At 29.4% G+C, this 21,407-nt stretch overlaps 1 protein-coding gene across 9 annotated transcripts in view; it reads right to left on the reverse strand.

Annotated features, from left to right (window-relative positions):
* Rbfox1 (RNA-binding Fox protein 1) overlaps positions 1-21,407 on the reverse strand; it is a 512,165-nt gene that overhangs the window by 282,463 nt on the left and 208,295 nt on the right. For 8 of the 9 annotated variants that reach the window (XM_065503152.1, XM_065503154.1, XM_065503153.1 and 5 more), the window contains exon 1: positions 1,833-1,937. The exons of the other annotated variant lie outside the window; for it this stretch is intronic. In XM_065503152.1, the coding sequence (XP_065359224.1) occupies positions 1,833-1,862 (30 nt within the window). In that variant the 5' untranslated portion in view covers positions 1,863-1,937. Of the gene's footprint in view, positions 1-1,832; positions 1,938-21,407 lie in introns of those variants that run through there. 9 annotated transcript variants of the gene reach the window in all.

Below are 21,407 nucleotides of genomic sequence, written 5' to 3' on the forward strand. Positions count from 1 at the left end.
TTGATTTTTGACCTATTTTTGATCTCGATCTGGATTATTAAATGATTAATATAGACAATATGGTCTATATTATTTTGATAGATATTTCAAAGACGTATATAATACCATAGTAAGTTGGACCTACAATGGGTCAAAACCGGAAAAATATTTTTTAACCCTATTTTTTTTTTTACTAAATATTAAAAAAAAGATTTTTAAAATTTAAAAAAAAAACAATTTCGAAAAAAACAACTTTGGAAAAAAATTTAATTTTGTTTACCTAAAAATATTTATTTTTATACCCTTCACCATGAGTGGCAAGGGTATATATAAGTTTGTCATTCCGTTTGTAATTTCCACATTTTTCATTTGCGACCCCATAAAGTATACATATTCTGGATCGTTATAGATAACGGAATCGATATAGCCATGTCCGTCTGTCCGTCTGTGTGTTGAAATCTACTTTCCGAAGTCCCCAAATAACTTACATACACGATTCATACATCAATATCTCCGAAATTCTTCCGGCTCGGTCGCTATTAAAAATCGAGAAAATCGGTCCACAAATGGCTGAGATATAAGGAAATTAGGACAACCTCAATTTTTGACCTATATCTGGATTACTAAGTCATTAATATAGACAATATGGATATCTAATGATAGATATTTCAAAGACCTTTGCAACGACATATATATGACCATAGTAAGTTGGACATACAATGGGTCAAAATCGGAAAAAAATATTTTTTAATCCGAATTTTTTTTTCATCAAAAATTTTTTTTTTGTCATAAATTCTTTTTCCAAAAAAAATAATTAAAGAAATTTAAAAAAAATAATTTTGAAAAAACTTTTTTTAAAAAAATTAAAAAACAATTTGGAAAAAAAAAAATTTAAAAAAATTTTCAAACATTAAAAAAAAATTTTGATTTTGTTTAATAAAAATATTTAAAAAAAAATATCTTATCTCTCTTACTTGTAAAGTATAATTTGGTGATGGGTATATAAGATTCGGCACAGCCGAATATAGCTCTCTTACTTGTTTTAGTACAAATTTGTTTGATGTTCGTTATTCTTACAAGTGTTTAGTAAGATCAAATAGCTTCAAATAAAATATGATTAAAAATTAATTTTTAATCATCCTAAAAAATACAAGTTTCAAATATCTTTTATTTAGGGTTACGTCTTTTTCATCAAATATTTGTCAAGACAAACTTTTTTCGAGTCCAAAATATAATTTTACCTTACCACAAGCTTATAAATAGTTATGAAAAAAAAGAAATTTTTATATAAAAATTGGTCATGCTGGCTTTTACTTTCTAGATCCAAATACACAAAAATTTCTCATTTCATTTTCGATGACTATGTAAAATTGTAAAATTGTTTACTCTTCCATAATAACACACATGAATTAACATCACAACTGATGATACCACAAATTTGAAACATATTTTAAAGGTACATAGTTAGTTACACGTCTATTACAAAACATATTTATGTACAATAGATATTTATATACCATGCAGCAGAAACAATTGTAACAAGTTCGATAAATTTTAATTAAAAACAAAGCACGTGCAGTTAAAAATAAAATAGAAAAAAAAACAAAACGGAAAGTGCTTGATGGAAACAATTTTTAATTAATGATTAAATGAAGTCAAGTTGCTGGTATTTCATTTCCTAATTAACAAAAATTTCAATGAAAATATAAAGAATTTCTAAAGGAAAACTAAATTATCTTTTATAGATAATATTTGTTTTAAAAATTACTAGCAACAGTCAAGCCCGCATTTTTTTAAATTTATAAATAATATAGATTTTGCTTTTCATTTCTATAGCAAAATATTCGTTTTACCTTATATGCCAGATAATTCCAGTTCAGCATATTGGAAATTTTACTTTCAATAAGAGGGGTGGTAAAAGTAGGTAGGTAGACAAATACGTGGTGTGTTTAACCCAATGAATGCAAAATATTTTCTTTTTTGTTCACTTTATATGAGATTTTGTAGCTTCTTTAACACTTTAAATTAAATTTTTTCTTTGATAATTTTTCTACACTTTTATTTCTTTTAATTTAAAGATAGATTTAGATTTATTTTTTTTATATTTATATTATTTTATAAACTTTTATTTGCACTTTCTTTTATATATATTTTTTAATATTAAACTTTTTTTGCTTTGAAATTTTCACAATATTTTATTATTATTTATTTTCTTGTTTCAATTTATTGAAAGGTTTTGTATTTTTTCTATATAAAATTTCTTTTTGTTTATTTTGTATCTATGAGAGCGTACGCGCAAACCTTATTTTATTGAAATACTAAACAAACAAAAAAACACTGCATCCCGTAGTACGCAGTACGACCGAATGAATCAATGTCAATGTGAATGTGTGAGTAAAATGTGTAAAAAATTTAATGGTTGTTTATATTTTTGTTTCGTTTTCGTTTTCACTCTCTACCTCTTCTTCATTCTCTTTTAGCATGTTTTGTAGCTCTCCCTGCTTCTCTTTTGACACACTCTCCGTTGAGACCGACCTAAACAACAAACACCCTTATGTTTGTAATTAAAAATAGCTGGGTTTTTTTGTTGTTCTTGTTGTGGCTGTATTTATTTTTGATTTGTTTTAATTTTTGGGAGATCTTTGTACAAATTCGAGTACTCGTAATTGTAAAACGGTAATATTGCTGCTGTACGAGTAGTTTCGTGCAGCCACCATGGATGGATGAATGGAAATTGTTAACATTATTTGTTGTTCGAAAGACCATATGTGTAAAAGAGGGTTGATGCTGCGCTTGTTTAATAACTTTTAAAGGTTGCGTTGCAGAGTTTTTTTAAAAGTAAATTGTAAACAAATTATTAGTTTCAGCTATTCCAAATTACAGTTCCATTGCAAAATATAAATAAAAATGTTGGAAGTATGACTTAAAAATGCGGGATTTACAATAGCTGGCGTTTCTTTTGAACGCGGTTTTAATAACTTATTTTTTCTCACTTAGTTATTGAACATTATAGTATAAACAACAAAGTTTTTTTGCTTCCGAAGTATCAAATTTTGTGCAAATAAAGCGTCATATGCTAGAAGTTTTGCTGTACTTCTTTAATTTGGAAAAAAATAGTCCCGCTGAAGCTCACCGATTGCTCACTAACGCTTATGGTGAATGTGTTCCATCGGTTTTAATATGTGAGAGATGGTTTGTTCGGTTCTGAAGTGTTAATTTAGACAGTGAAGACAAAACAGTTTGAAGACCAAGAATTTAAGGCATTACTCCATGAAGAATGTTGTCAAACTCAACAAGAGCTTGCAAAATCATTGAGAGCCACGTAAAGGAAATTGGGTACTATATGCATTGAAGCTGAGAGACCTTGAAAGACGATTTTGATTATCAGAAATTATGCTTGAACGCTACAAAAAAAAAATCATTTTTGCACCGAATCATTACTTTCGATGAAAAATGGATCAATTACGATAATTCGAAGCCTAAAAGATCACTTGTGAAGCATGGCCAACCAGCCGAATTGACACCAAAGCCAAATATCCATGGCGCTAAGGTAATGCTCTGTATTTGTTGGGAGCAATAGGGTCCTATCTATTATGAGTTGCTAAAAATCTCACCAAACCATCACAAGTCACTTTTACTGAATGCAACAGATTCGTTTGAAGTGAGAATTGGCCGAAAACGCCCAGAATATGCTGCCAGACATGAAACCGTAATATTCCATCATGACAACGCTTGACTACATTGCAAGAACTGTTAAAAACTATTTAGAAAGAAGTGGTTGGGAAGTTTTGCTTCACCCGCTTTATAGTCCAGATCTTGCCCCGTCCGACTAGTATTGTTTCGATTGATGCAGAACGCTCTCTCTGGGATACGCTTGACTTCAGAAAATAGTATCCGATATTGACCTCAAAAGCGGAGCGGGAATCTATATGTTGTCAGGAAGATGGAAATAGGTCATACATTTATAATGGCTCGAAATTAATTTTTGAGGTACGGTTTCGACAAAGTTCCGTGGATTGACCCATTAAACAAGAATCGCGATGTGTCTTTGGCCACCTGCAACTTGTGACACCCTTGGCAACATCGATGAAGAATCTACACTGTAGAGACATTAAATTAGAATCCGTAGGTATTGTAAAATTTTACATTTTTGAACTTATTGTGTTGTTCATGGTGCTGTCATGTAGGAAACACATGTCGTCCATAACCATTGTTTGTGGCGATTCCGATTACCATTAAATAGTAAAAGGAAGACTTGAACATTAAAAGAAAACCTGGATCAGGAGGAAAAAACGTCTAACAGATATTGGTAAGGCAAAAGAAGTTGTACAACTCTTTCGAAGAGCAACGAAACTTTTATCAGAAAAACAGCTCGTAAAGTTAAATGCTCTGATTCCTTTATGCACAGAGCCAAAGCTAATGTTGCGTTAAAGTCGTATAAAGTTCAGAAAATTCCAGACCACAACACGGTAAAGAACTTAGAAGCAAAAGTAAGAGCGAAAAGCGTGATATCAAATTACAGATGTTGTGTGATGTATGATAATGTTCGAGAACAATACCGCACAAAAAAAAAAAAACACAATTCCGCAAGAAGTTTCTTGTGTGGCAAGCCATTTGCAGTTGTGGTAAAGGAAGCCAATCATTTATGACAACAGGCTTTTACCTTTTTTAAAACAGCACAGAGTGCCTTCATATTTCATGCCCGATTTGGCAGCATGCCACTATGGAAAAAAGGTCCTTGAGTGGCATTTAAACACTGGGATGCAAATCCACCACCGAACTGTCCAAAACTTCAGCCCGTGCAAAGATATTGTAAAAAAAGTATTAAAAAAGATAGAAAAGGTCCGATGTTAAGCGTACGTGGACCATCTCGTCCAAAAAGCAACTATAAAATCTTTAATGGAAGGATTTCCGGTAAATGTGGATAAATTTATAAATACCGAATAATATGCCAATATTTTAATGTTTAATGAATAAGTACAATATTTGCATAAATTCACGTATTTTTGAGAATTTTTATTTAACTTAATAAAAGAATAATTTTTTTTTGGCTCACTCTTTGCATTTAAAGAATATGAAGGACTACGATGAAGTTAACTTTGAAAAATATGAAGGAATAGTAGTTAAGCTAAACTCAGACTACATAAAGAGCAACAATTGCCGCTGAACTTACAAAACTTGGACTCTAAAAAGGAATAGGTTTTGAGCTAAATTAGCTCGATATAAATGACTGAACTATATAAAGTACTACAACTGAAGCTAAATTTGAACAATATGAAGGACCACAATTGGAGCTAAATTTGAACAATATGAAGGTTCAAATTGAAGCTAAATTTTAACTTAATAAATAACTACGAATGGATCTAAACTTGGACCATACAAACAACTACGATTGAAGTTAAACATGGACTGTATAAAGAAATACGGTTGATGATTATATTGGACTATATAAAGGACTACTATTGAAGCTATTATTAGACTATAGCTTAATATAGAAAGGTCGTATCTCAACTTTTAGTTACTTTACAGGAGAAGGAAAAAACTCAATAATATCAGAAAGTGAAATTGAAAAAAAAACAAGTAAGAAAGTATGGTCGGTCAAGCCCGACCATATAATACCCTACACCAAGTAAATGAGTAAAAATATTTTTCTTTTAAAATATCAATAATTTATATTCATGTGTGATTTTCGGAAGTGGGCCTTATATGGGAGCTATGACCAATTATGGACCGATCACCTTGAAATTAGGTCGTGTGATTTATTTCTATATTAAATTTAACTATGTTGAATTTTGTGTGTATACCAACATTTTTAAGCGATTTATGCACGTTAAAGTGATTTTCGGAAGCTAATTATGGACCGATCGTAACAAAATTTGGTGACATGAATTTTGTATATATAAAACTTATTTGGAGTAGATACATAGATAAATTAAACATTTATGACCGATAAAGTCCAATTTCGAGGGGACTTTGTATGGGGGCTAGGTGAAATAATGGACCGATTTCAGCCAGTTTCAATAGGTTTGGTCCTTGGGCCGAAAAAGTAATATGTACCAAATTTGATCGAAATATCTTCAAAATTGCGGCCTGTACTCTGCGCACAAGGTTTACATGGACAGCCAACCAGACAGCCGGCCAGCCGGCCAGCCAACCAGACGGACGGACGGGCATCGTTTAATCGACTCAGAAAGTGATTCTAAGTCGATCGGTATACTTTAAGGTGGGTGTTAGACTAATATTTTTGGGCGTTACAAATATCTGCACAAACGCATAATACCCTCCCAACTATGGTGGTGTAGGGTATAACAACTAAAAATTTGTAATATATCAAAAAATATTTTTAGAAAAGTTGTATGTTTTAATATAAACCAAAAAATATGCATTCAACATTAAATGAGTTAGGGGTTTTTCTTTCAAGCGATTTTTTAAATGAGTTAGGGCTTTTATAATTACTGTAAATCTGTTGTTTGTCAACATAGGAAACTGAATTTTTTAAGGGAGGTCTAGTTGAGTTTTGTCTACCAGAATATGTAAAAAACGCGATTTTGTAAAAAAAGATATAAGACCTTTATATATTAAGCCATCGATATGTATATAGGTCCACCATTGCAGCTTGACTCGGACTATATAAAGGACTATGAACTATTGAAGCATGGACTATTAATTGAGACTGAACTTGCACTATATAAATGATTACGATTGAAGCTTGACTTGGTATATTGAAGCTTTACTTGGATTGTAGCTTAACTTGGACTATATAAAGGACTACGAGTGAAGCTTAATTTGGACTATACCAACGGTTATGATTGAAGCTTAAATTGGACTAAATAAACGACAACAAATGAAGCTTAGCATGAACCCTTTGTATGGTCTACGATATGATATATGACCGAAGCTTGGACTACTGATAGACTATATACTACGATTGAAGCTTAACTTTGACTATATAAAGGACTACGAGTGAAGCTTAAATTGGACTATAAGGACTATTATTTAGGCTGGACTATATAAAGGACTGCGATTGAAGGTTAAATTGCGACTATAGCATGTAATGAGCAAAATCTAATTCTAGTTAGCTGCCTCGGGAATTTTTGGCCAGATTACCAAAGTCTTATTAATAAATCTTTATGAGATAGACTACTTTATTTAGAAAAATAATCGAATGATTCTGAGTTATCTAATGGTGCAATTGAGACAATAGGTATTCTTCAAAATTATGATGAATTAAAATTATTATTTATTTCACAATAAGTATATTCATCATTTACTCATCCTCAATTGTCATGATAATCTCCACTTTTTAAATATGTATAATGCATGCAAGCATTATTTTAAGTTGCTTCAGAACTTTTCCGCCTTAACTTGTAGATAAATTGCAATTTACCCTGCAGCAGTACAAACAACAACAAACTTAATATGAAAAATGAATATATTTTACATAAAATACAATAAATACATAAAAATAATGTGTAATAATGCAACAAATTATTCTGAATTATCTTCTACTTAGTCGAGATGTTGTTGGTTGGAGGGTTGCTGGCATGGAAAATAATTTTAAGCAGAATAAAACTACAATAAGCGTAATGTTAAAATTTTCGTGAAATATACACAAATAAATAAATAATTTTTGCATACACATTCATACTATTAAATGAATGTGTATGCATATATAACACTGCGGAAGATTTAATTAGGGTCATGTTTATAATTTTTTTTTTTTTTAAATTTAAATTGTTGACAGCAATATAATAGAATTGTGGCAAAATAAATTCAATGGTTACATTAATTTTACTTACATACTAAATATTTAGTTATTTTCAAATCACTTTAGAGTACGTACCTGAAAATATATAGAAAAAGGAATAGAATTATAGCATGTATTTAAAATTTTACGTGTATCTTAATTTAATAACTAAACATGAATGTGCCTCTTTAGTTTCCCCTTTATTACCCTACTCTTTGCCACACCACTGTTTACATCCAATCAAACAGAACTACAAGTGTATTTTTTGTTGTTGTTGTAAAATATTGTAGTTTCAAAGAAATGAACTAAACGAACGAACGTACAAAATGAATATGAAATATTTTAATGAATTTGACCCCGAGTGTCAATTTAAACTGATTAAAACTGGACTTATTTAAACAATATAGATGCTGCCTTTAAGAGTAACAAAATATTATTTGTTTACTCATATGAGTATATACCAAGAATATTTATAAAATAAATATAAATTACAATTGTTTTATTTATTAAACTAGCGTTCATTGAAATTTACTGAATTTAACTATAAAAAAATATTTCAGCAAAATGTTACTGAAAAAAAAACAATACAAAATAAAATGTTTATTACAGTGTTTTATGTAAAAAAACACAATTCTCTGCTGTCACTTTTGGATTTCAATGTGCGAGTCTATAATAAATTATTTAACTTTGCCACTTTTTTCCAACACAATATAGCTTGCCACACACAGACAGATTCTCTCGTATTTAAATGCAACTTCGCGTTATTTTTTATGGGGCAGCTATAGAAGATTTGTGGAGCTTTTTTTCCAGCACAGTTTTGTTTTTATATTCGTTAAACCAGTATAAACATCATGGTAAATGGGTTTTTTCTATAGAGAATTTATAGAGAGTTATTTTGCATAGCTTTTACAATACTTATGTATCAATAGTTTGTATATAAATTGGTTATATAGTTCGCAACATCCACAAATGTTCTTTAGAGATTGTATGAAAAGTTATCATGCTTGATTCAGTTAACAGTAAAGGAATACGATTAATGCGTAAATTGGACTATATTAAGGACTTCGATTGAAGCATAAATTGGACTATATAAAGGACTATGATTGAAGCTTAACTTGGTCTAAATAAAGGACTTCCACTGAAGTTTAAGTTGGACTATTGATTGAAGCTTAACTGGGACTATATAAAGGACTACGATTGAAGCTTAACTTGGACTATTTAAAGGACTACGATTGAAGCTTAATTTAAACTATTGATTGAAGCAACGATTGAAGATTGACTTACACTATTGAGCTTGACTTACACTATTGATTGAAGCTAAACTTGGACTACATAAAGGACTACGATTGAAGCTTAAATTGGACTATATAAAGTACTACAATTGAAGCTTGATTTAAACTATTGATTAAAGCCTAACTGGGACTATATAAAGGACTGCGATTGAAGAACAACTTGGACTATATAAAGGTCTGCGATTGAAGCACAACTTGGACTATATAAAGGACTACGATTGAAGCTGGATTTATACTATTGATTGAAGCTTAACCTGGACTATATAAAGGACTACAATTGAAGCTTAAATTGGACTATAGAAAGGACTACAATTGAAGCTTGATTTAAACTATTGATTAAAGCCTAACTGGGACTATATAAAGGACTGCGATTGAAGCACAACTTGGACTATATAAAGGACTGCGATTGAAGCTTGATTTATACTATTGATTGAAGCTAAACTGGGACTATATAAAGGACTGCGATTGAAGCACAATTTGGACTATATAAAGGACTGCGATTGAAGCTTGATTTATACTATTGATTGAAGCTTAACTGGGACAATATAAAGGACAACGATTGAAGCTTGACTTATACTACTGATTGAAGCTTAACTTGGACTATATAAAGGACTACAATTGAAGCTTAATTTAAACTATTGATTAAAGCCTAACTGGGACTATATAAAGGACTGCGATTGAAGCACAACTTGGACTATATAAAGAACTGCGATTGAAGCTTGATTTATACTATTGATTGAAGCTAAACTGGGACAATATAAAGGACAACGATTGAAGCTTGACTTATACTATTGATTGAAGCTAAACTTGGACTACATAAATGACTACGATTGAAGCTTAACTTGGACTATATAAAGAACTACGATTGAAGCTGGACTTATACTATTGATTGAAGCTTAACTTGGACTATATAAAGGACTACAATTGAAGCTTAATTTAAACTATTGATTAAAGCCTAACTGGGACTATATAAAGGAGTGCGATTGAAGCTAAACTGGGACAATATAAAGGACAACGATTGAAGCTTGACTTATACTACTGATTGAAGCTTAACTTAGACTATATAAAGGACTACGATTGAAGCTTAAATTGGACTATATAAAGGACTATAATTGAAGCCTGATTTAAACTATTGATTAAAGCCTAACTGGGACTATATAAAGGACTGCGATTGAAGCACAACTTGGACTATATAAAGGACTGCGATTGAAGCTTGATTTATACTATTGATTGAAGCTAAACTGGGACAATATAAAGGACAACGATTGAAGCTTGACTTATACTATTGATTGAAGCTAAACTTGGACTACATAAATGACTACGATTGAAGCTTAACTTGGACTATATAAAGAACTACGATTGAAGCTGGACTTATACTATTGATTGAAGCTTAACTTGGACTATATAAAGGACTACAATTGAAGCTTAATTTAAACTATTGATTAAAGCCTAACTGGGACTATATAAAGGACTGCGATTGAAGCACAACTTGGACTATATAAAGGACTGCGATTGAAGCTTGATTTATACTATTGATTGAAGCTAAACTGGGACAATATAAAGGACAACGATTGAAGCTTGACTTATACTATTGATTGAAGCTAAACTTGGACTACATAAATGACTACGATTGAAGCTTAACTTGGACTATATAAAGAACTACGATTGAAGCTGGACTTATACTATTGATTGAAGCTTAACTTGGACTATATAAAGGACTACAATTGAAGCTTAATTTAAACTATTGATTAAAGCCTAACTGGGACTATATAAAGGAGTGCGATTGAAGCTAAACTGGGACAATATAAAGGACAACGATTGAAGCTTGACTTATACTACTGATTGAAGCTTAACTTAGACTATATAAAGGACTACGATTGAAGCTTAAATTGGACTATATAAAGGACTATAATTGAAGCCTGATTTAAACTATTGATTAAAGCCTAACTGGGACTATATAAAGGACTGCGATTGAAGCACAACTTGGACTATATAAAGGACTGCGATTGAAGCTTGATTTATACTATTGATTGAAGCTAAACTGGGACTATATAAAGGACTGCGATTGAAGCACAATTTGGACTATATAAAGGACTGCGATTGAAGCTTGATTTATACTATTGATTGAAGCTTAACTGGGACAATATAAAGGACAACGATTGAAGCTTGACTTATACTACTGATTGAAGCTTAACTTGGACTATATAAAGGACTACAATTGAAGCTTAATTTAAACTATTGATTAAAGCCTAACTGGGACTATATAAAGGACTGCGATTGAAGCACAACTTGGACTATATAAAGAACTGCGATTGAAGCTTGATTTATACTATTGATTGAAGCTAAACTGGGACAATATAAAGGACAACGATTGAAGCTTGACTTATACTATTGATTGAAGCTAAACTTGGACTACATAAATGACTACGATTGAAGCTTAACTTGGACTATATAAAGAACTACGATTGAAGCTGGACTTATACTATTGATTGAAGCTTAACTTGGACTATATAAAGGACTACAATTGAAGCTTAATTTAAACTATTGATTAAAGCCTAACTGGGACTATATAAAGGAGTGCGATTGAAGCTAAACTGGGACAATATAAAGGACAACGATTGAAGCTTGACTTATACTACTGATTGAAGCTTAACTTAGACTATATAAAGGACTACGATTGAAGCTTAAATTGGACTATATAAAGGACTATAATTGAAGCCTGATTTAAACTATTGATTAAAGCCTAACTGGGACTATATAAAGGACTGCGATTGAAGCACAACTTGGACTATATAAAGGACTGCGATTGAAGCTTGATTTATACTATTGATTGAAGCTAAACTGGGACAATATAAAGGACAACGATTGAAGCTTGACTTATACTATTGATTGAAGCTAAACTTGGACTACATAAATGACTACGATTGAAGCTTAACTTGGACTATATAAAGAACTACGATTGAAGCTGGACTTATACTATTGATTGAAGCTTAACTTGGACTATATAAAGGACTACAATTGAAGCTTAATTTAAACTATTGATTAAAGCCTAACTGGGACTATATAAAGGACTGCGATTGAAGCACAACTTGGACTATATAAAGGACTGCGATTGAAGCTTGATTTATACTATTGATTGAAGCTAAACTGGGACAATATAAAGGACAACGATTGAAGCTTGACTTATACTATTGATTGAAGCTAAACTTGGACTACATAAATGACTACGATTGAAGCTTAACTTGGACTATATAAAGAACTACGATTGAAGCTGGACTTATACTATTGATTGAAGCTTAACTTGGACTATATAAAGGACTACAATTGAAGCTTAATTTAAACTATTGATTAAAGCCTAACTGGGACTATATAAAGGAGTGCGATTGAAGCTAAACTGGGACAATATAAAGGACAACGATTGAAGCTTGACTTATACTACTGATTGAAGCTTAACTTAGACTATATAAAGGACTACGATTGAAGCTTAAATTGGACTATATAAAGGACTATAATTGAAGCCTGATTTAAACTATTGATTAAAGCCTAACTGGGACTATATAAAGGACTGCGATTGAAGCACAACTTGGACTATATAAAGGACTGCGATTGAAGCTTGATTTATACTATTGATTGAAGCTAAACTGGGACAATATAAAGGACAACGATTGAAGCTTGACTTATACTATTGATTGAAGCTAAACTTGGACTACATAAATGACTACGATTGAAGCTTAACTTGGACTATATAAAGAACTACGATTGAAGCTGGACTTATACTATTGATTGAAGCTTAACTTGGACTATATAAAGGACTACAATTGAAGCTTAATTTAAACTATTGATTAAAGCCTAACTGAGACTATATAAAGGACTGCGATTGAAGCACAACTTGGACTATATAAAGGACAGCGATTGAAGCTTGATTTATACTATTGATTGAAGCCTAACTGGGTGTATATAAAGGACTCCGATTGAAGCTGGACTTATACTATTGATTGAAGCTTAACCTGGACTATATAAAGGACTACGATTGAAGCATAAATTGGACTATATAAAGGACTATAATTGAAGCTTGATTTAAACTATTGATTAAAGCCTAACTGGGACTATATAAAGGACTACGATTGAAGCTGGACTTATACTATTGATTGAATCTTAACTTGGACTATATAAAGGACTACGATTGAGGCATGATTTATACTATTGATTGAAGCTTAACTGCGATTGAAGCTCAACTTGCACTATACAAAGAACTGCGATTGAAGCTCAACGTATAGTCCAAGTTGAGCTTCAATCGCAGTTCTTTGTATAGTGCAAGTTGAGCTTCAATCGCAGTTAAGCTTCAATCAATAGTATAAATCATGCCCCAATCGTAGTCCTTTATAAAGGACTACGATTGAAGATTGACTAATACTATTGATTGAAGCTTAACTTGGACTATATAAAGTACTGAGGTTGAAGCTTGACCTAAACTATTGATTGAAGCTTAACTTGGACTATATAAAAGACTACAATTGAAGCTTGATTTATGCTATTGATTGAAGCCCAACTGGGACTATATAAAGGACTGCGATTAATGCTCGACAAGGACTATGATGGAAGTAAGACTTATACTATTGATTGAAGCATAACTTGGACTATATAAAGGACTACGATTGAGGCATGATTTTTACTATTGATTGGAGCTTAACTGCGACAATATGAAGGACTGCGATTGAAGCTCAACTTAGACTATATAAAGGACTAAGATTGAAGCTTAACATGGGTTATACAAAGGAGTACGATTAAGCTTAACATAAACTATATAAAGGACTACGACTGAAGCTTAACTTGGAAGATATAAACGACTACAATTGAAGCTTAATTTTGGACTCCTCCCTTCTGTCACTATCACTGTACAAGGTGTTGTTTTTTTAATAATAATACCCCTTGTCTTTTTTTTATGAATGTCATCTGGGCCAAATACTACTACATAATACTACTTATTTCAGTATGGTGTTTTTATTGTTAATGTTTTTTTGTTTTTTCGCTCCAGGACATGTCTTGCATGTGAAAATGTTATTGGTGAGTATGTACACATAGATTTATATGTATTTTGTATGTTTTTTTTTTTATTTCAATTAAAATCCAACATAAAATTGAAAGTACTTGTTACTTTCAGTGTTCAACAAATATTGTACCATAAAAAATAACAATCAAATAATAGCACATATGAACAAAAAAAAACATAAAAAACAAAATAATAATAAATTAAAATAAAAGTGATATTGTTGTTAACATATATTGAGGATAATTGGCAATATAAAAGTAAGAAAAATAACAGCAAGAATAACAATAGATGAGAAAAGTTTGATTTTTAAATGAAATAAAAGGGTAGTAAGTAAATGTGTAGAATAAATGGCAAAAGTTTGGTACTTAAATATGAAGAAGGTAATATATAGATATTTAAATGCTAATGGTCCTTCGAACCTAATAAATTTCTCTTTAACTGTAAAGAGAGTCATACAGGTTCTACTTAAAGCAGCACCTAATGAATTTTTCAGCTTATTACGAGTTTATTATTTAGTCTTACGAATCCATTTCCGTATCAAATGGAAATAAGCATGTATTTTAAGAATAAGGAATAAAAAACTTTCAATCTTTTCCCATTTACCACCCACTGCCATATTCAACGATTAAGTATTTCCTTAATTTTGTGGTTTTCTATTATTTGATGTAATTTTTAACACTTCAATAATAAAGCCAACAGAAAAAAAAAGAGGAAAAATAACAATTTAATAACAATATTATTTATTTAACAACTGACAGCCATAATAATTTGATGACAAATTTTGAATTACTGTCAGTCAGTCAGTCATTTATACGCTCGCTTACTCTCTCTTTCACTCAGTCACTCACTCTTACACTCACTCAGTCAGTCAGTAGTCAATCTTCAATAAACAAAGCAATGAAAAAAGACATTATTTCTTTTTTGTGTTGCATGTTGAAAGGAAATTACATTATGATTATGCTCTTTTTGTTGTTGTAGTTGCTGCTGTTGCATGAGTATTTTTCTGCTATGACTTTTAGCATGAACATGAAACTATGAAGAATAAAATAAATAAACTGACATTTAGCTGAATGTATAAGTAAATATTTAGTTGTTGTGTTCTATAATATGTATTAAGAAGTTTGTGTTTTTTTTTGCAGTTTTTAAATTAGAAAAATCATTTTTCATTTTAGTAATGACAGGGAAGAGTTTTACACAAAGACTATTTAAAACTTTAAACAAATTGACATTGTTGCAAAGTGAATAGTTTAGCAGTAGCGTAGCCATAAATGAGGCATTAAGAAACTAGTGCGATTAGCAAGAAACCATTAAATGATTTCAATGACAGCTTTTCATAATAAACTTTTTCATGGAAAAAAATAAAAATAAAAAGGTTTTAAATTTAAGAAAATTAAATCGAATTAACAAAATCTTAAAAGCGATTATATTTTTCTTTCGATTTTGTATTTGAATATTTATTAAGAATTATGCAAATTGGTTTTACAAATTAAAAATATTTTTTTTTAATTATTCGAATAATCAACTAAACAATTAATAGGTTATAATTGCTCCAATAATTGTCAAGAACTAATTAACTTATCTACTACTTTGAAAAATATTGTAAGCCTATGATAATAAAATTAACATATTTGGGGAATTCAAACGGTCTGCTATTAGGTTTTAATGTCATAATGTCTTAATATTTTAAGATATCATTTTGTCATAAAATAACACTTTTTATAAAAAACTGCGATAGAAAGCAAACTTTGACTAGAAATTTCTACGATTTATTTCAAACCTGGATTAAAGTTAATATTGGACTATTTAAAGAATAATTAAAGCTTAACTTTGACTATTCAGAAGAAAGCTTGTAATTAATCGGTTACTCGAATAATTCCTAGGTATCATTTAAATTAAATATTTTAATCATAAATATTTCATATTGTTCAACAGTTTTATATAATTTATATCGATTTGAGTAACCGATTTCAATTTTTATTTTGTAAAATTTTTCATTGTAAAAAATATAATGACATATTCTTATGATTAATTGGTTATTCGATTAAACGATTTAATAAAGAAGCGAATAATCGAATAAGTAACAAAATAATATTATAACTTCCATTTTTATACCCTTCACATTCGTGAGAAGAGTATATATAAGTTTGTCATTCCGTTTGTAATTTCCACAATATAATTTTCCGACCCTATAAAGTATATTATATTCTGGATCCTTATAGATGTCGGAGTCGATTAAGCCATGTCTGTTTGTTGAAATCAATTTTCTGAAGACCCCAGATATCTTCGGGATCCAAATCTTCAATAATTCTGTCAGAAATGCTTTCGAGAATTTTCGTATTTAAAATCAGCAAAATCGGTCCATAAATAACGGAGATATGAGCAAAAATCCGGGACAACCTTGATTTTTGACCTATTTTTTACCTATATCTGGATTACGAAGTCATTAATAAAGACCATATGGATACCTAATGATAGATATTTTAAAGACTTTTGCAACGACGTATATCAGACCATAGTAAGTTGGACCTACAATGGGTCAAAATCGGAAAAAATATTTTTTAAACCGAATTTTTTTTCCGCAAAAAAAAAATTTGAAAACAAAAAAAATGGAAAATAACAATTCGAAAAAAATGTTTGTTCAAAAAATTAAAAAAACAACTTTTTTAACCCGCATTTTTTTCAGAAAATTTTTTTTTTTCAAATTTAAAAAAAAAATTAAAATAATTCGAAAAAAATTTTTGACCAAAAAATTAAAAAACTATGGGAAAAAAATTTTGTTTACCTAAAAATATTTAAAATTTGTATTTTGAAGTATAATTTGGTGAAGGGTATATAAGATTCGGCACAGCCGAATATAGCTCTCTTACTTGTTATTTAATAGGTTAAATAAACAAGCGAATATTCGTGGTTATTTTTATTTTTAAAATTCAATTTTTAACTGATATTTCTGAAAGTGTCGATAAAGCAAGAATATTTACAGAAGGAAATTATTTACTAAAAATAAATCGCAACCGAATACATTAAGGGCTTCTTAATATATTTTGAGAAAATGAGCGAATTCACTTAATTGTGAATAAATTCGAAAAGAATCAATTAATTTTTATGATCGATATCTCATTTAGTTGCAATTACATGTGGCTTTGCGATAAGCAATAAATCGAAACAATTTCTGCCGTTTTCGATTTTTCATGATTTTTTTAAAATACAAAAAATAACTATTTTCACTTAAAAAATATATTTTATGCTTCAATTATTTTTTATAACTCCGAAAGTACTGAGCCGATTGAAATGTAATATATATGTGAAAATTTCTACATAGCATGGGGAAAATGTTTTAAAAATTCAATCAAACGAAAGAAGAACATTAACTACTCAATTTAATTTTATGTATGTATATCAAATAAGAAACTAAAATTTTGTGAAAATTATCGAATTCACTTAATTGTGAATAAATTCGAAAAGAATCCATAGATTTTTATGATCGTTATCTCATTTTGTTGCTATTATATGTGGCTTTTCAATAAAACAATAAACCTGAACATTTTCTGCCGTTTTCGATTTTTCATGATTTTTTAAAAACAAAAATAATATCTATTTTCACGTAAAAGATATATATATTTGCTTCAATTTTTTAAACTACTGAGCCGATTAAAACGCAATATATAAACGGATTAAAGGTTATGTAATTTTCAACTGTTCTAAGTTTATTTTAATAATACCGAATAGTACAAATATTGTACAATTCGGTGCATATTTTCAATTATTCATTACAAGTTATCGAAACTTCGATTACCCGATAATTCGTATCAACTATAACAAGTAAGAGAGCTATATTCGGCTGTGCCGAATCTTATATACCCTTCACCAAATTATACTTAAAAATAATTTTTTTTAAACATTTTTATTTAAACAAAATCAAAATTTTTTTTAATGTTTAAAATTTAAAAAAAAATTTTTTTTTCCAAATTGTTTTTTTAATTTCTTTTTAAAAAAGTTTTTTCAAAATTTTTTTTTTTTAAATTTCTTTAATTAATTTTTTTGGAAAAAGAATTTATGACAAAAAAAAAATTTTTTGATGAAAAAAAAATTCGGGTTAAAAAATATTTTTTTCCGATTTTGATCCATTGTATGTCCAACTTACTATGGTCTTATATACGTCGTGCAAAGGTCTTTGAAATATCTATTATTAAATATCCATATTGTCTATATTAATGACTTAGTAATCCAGATATAGGTCAAAAATAGGTAAAAATCGAGGTTGTCCTAAATTTTTCCTTATATCTCAGCCATTTGTGTACCGATTTTCTCGATTTTAAATAGCGAACGAGCCGGAAGAATTTCGGAGATATTGATGTATGAATCGTGTATGTAAGTTATTTGAGGGCTTCGGAAAGTTGATTTCAACACACAGACGGACATGGCTATATCGATTCCGCTATCTATAACGATCCAGAATATATATACTTTATGGGGTCGCAAATGAAAAATGTGGAAATTACAAACGGAATGACAAACTTATATATACAATTGCCACTCATGGTGAAGGGTATAATAAGATTATTATTCTGATTTCGTTTCAATAAAGAACGAAAAATTCGAATACATGCTAAACAAAATCTGTATCATGCTAAGTATACGGTTAGCTATTAATCGTTTATTTCCTTTGAATTATAAAAAAAAATATTTACAATTAAATACTTAATTTCTAATTAAATGTGAACTATTTGCATCAATACACTTACTTAATAAGAAAAATTTAAAAGTAGATCATTTTTGAAAATCGATCGTCTGTATGTTGAAATCAACTTTCCGTAGCCCCCAAATAACTTACATATACGATTTATACATCAATATATCCGCCATAGACCCAGTTAGGTTGCTATTTAAAATGAAGAAAATCGGCCACAAATGGCTGAGATAAAAGGAAAAAACCAGGACAACCTCGATTTTTGGCCTATTTTGTATATATATCTGGATTAATAAGTCATTAATATAGACAATATGAATATAATATATAATGAATATATAATATAAGGCCATACATAGTATGTTGGACCTACAATGGGTCAATATCGGGAAAAATATTTTTTACCCGAATTTTTTTACACAAAATAAAATTTCACAAAATATGTTCCACCAATAAATTTAAAAAAATATATTTTTAAAAATTTATAAAAAAAAAATTAAAAAAGTTAAAAAAATTAAAAAATAATTTTGTTTACCTAAAAATTTTGTATTATAAATTCTATTTTGTTGATGGGTATATAAGATTCGGCACAGCCGTATATAGCTCTCTTACTTTAAATACTAATGGAATAAATACAAATTTTATACAAGAAAAACATAATTTGTAATAAGGAAATTGAAATAGATCATAAAAAAATAATTAATTCTTGCGAAAATTCAACAATTGTTTTATATCTCCTAATCATTCATCTATTCAAGCATCTAATATTCCATTATTATTTATATTTTGCATACATTTTGAATACAATTCTTAAAAATTTTCAATCGGTTGAAAACACACATAAATAAATTCAAATAAAATCTTAAAATCTATCTATTCATATAAACAATTGTTGCGTATAAACACAAATTTCAATAATAAAAAACTATTGTAGCGTTAAATTATAGATTGAATCTAAAGAAACTATTATTATTTTATGCTTAGTTTCCTAAACAATTCAATTTTCAAAAAATAAAAAAGAAAAATGTACCTGTCATTTCAATAGTTTTTTTTTTATAATTTTGTTCTGTGTCTTACACAGACGTTCAGCTAGATATTGCAAGTCTGAAAAAATCCATACAATATTTCTTACTTAATGTCATTTAATAAATTATTTATACAAAAAAAAAAAAATCATATATTTACATTCAGACATTCACATACTAACACATCATATGAGTACATTTGGAAATATTTGTTAGAATACTGGTGAATAGTAGCAGAGAAAATTGTCTTATTTTTATTATTATTATTACAAAAGACGACGATGATCAATAGACCGCTACAAAACTCTTTATATGAACAAACAAGTGTAAAAATTAAAAGAAGCTTTCAAGTCGACCTAATAGATGAGCTATTGGCAAAAACTTTTTCAAGTTTTTTAAGTAAAAAAAGAAACTAAAAACAAATTTTAAAACTAGAAAAAAAGTTTCAAAATCATATAATACCAACATGACCCTACTATAGAGTACAGTGCCAACAAGTAAATAGAAAATTCATAACAAAAAAATATAAATAAATGTAACTGCCACACAATGATTGATAACAAAAACCTCTAAAGATGCATGTACTTTATTCGATACGTATACTTACGTTAAGTTTATGATGAAAAACGCACAGAAAAAAAGCAATATTTTCTAATATTAAATTCTAGTCACGCATAAAATAAAACGTAATATTTTGATAGAAAAGAAACAAAAAAAATAGAGAGTAGAAAAAACCAATTGAAATAATATACAAGAGAATAAATCAGTCAAGCAATTCATACAATTGAACAAATTATTTTGAAAGTAGCGTAAGTCAGGTTTTCATCCAAGTTGAAATAATAAAATTCTGTGGATTCTAACTATTCAAAAATATAATAATTTAAAACAATTTCAAAACTTCTTTGATTTTAAGGAAAAATATTTGACTTGTTCTCGATTTGGAAAAGCTTTTATTATGAAAATAACGTATGTAAGTGAACGTTTTCACCAGAAATTTAGATTGCTGATTTTTGTTTAATATTTATTACGATTAATTTTAGGAGAAGCTTATAAAGTCCTTAATTAGTTTGTGTATGACTTAAAAATGCGGGATTTACAAAAGATGAAGTATCTTTTGAACGCGGTTTTTGTTTTTAATAACGTATATGTCAATTTGAAGGGTATATATCTGTCATTTATTCTCACTTAGTTATTGAAGTCTAAATAACTAATTTTTTTTTTGCTTCTAAACAAAGCGTCATATGGGGGAAGTTTTGCTTTAGTTCTTTAATTTGAAAAAAGTGCCGCTGAAGCACACCAATTGCTCACTGAAGCTTATGGTGAATGTGTTCCTTCAGTTTCAACGTGCGGGAAATGGTTTGTGCGGTTCAGAAGTGATGATTTTGACACGAAAAACAAATATCGCCCAAGTCATTCAAAAAAGTATGAAGACCAAGAATTGGAACTCTATGAATTTTGTTGTCAAACTCAACAAGAGCTTGCAAACTCATTGGGAGCTACTAAAAAAGCAATTTCAAAACGCTGGATTCATCCAAAAGCAGGAAAATTGGGTACCATACGAATTGAAGTCGAGAGACCTTGAATGACTATTTTGTATGTCTGAAATGCTGCAAAAGAAAATAAAAGA

This window comes from Calliphora vicina, chromosome 3 (genome assembly GCF_958450345.1).
Source record: "Calliphora vicina chromosome 3, idCalVici1.1, whole genome shotgun sequence".
Taxonomy (NCBI): Eukaryota; Metazoa; Arthropoda; class Insecta; order Diptera; family Calliphoridae; genus Calliphora; species Calliphora vicina.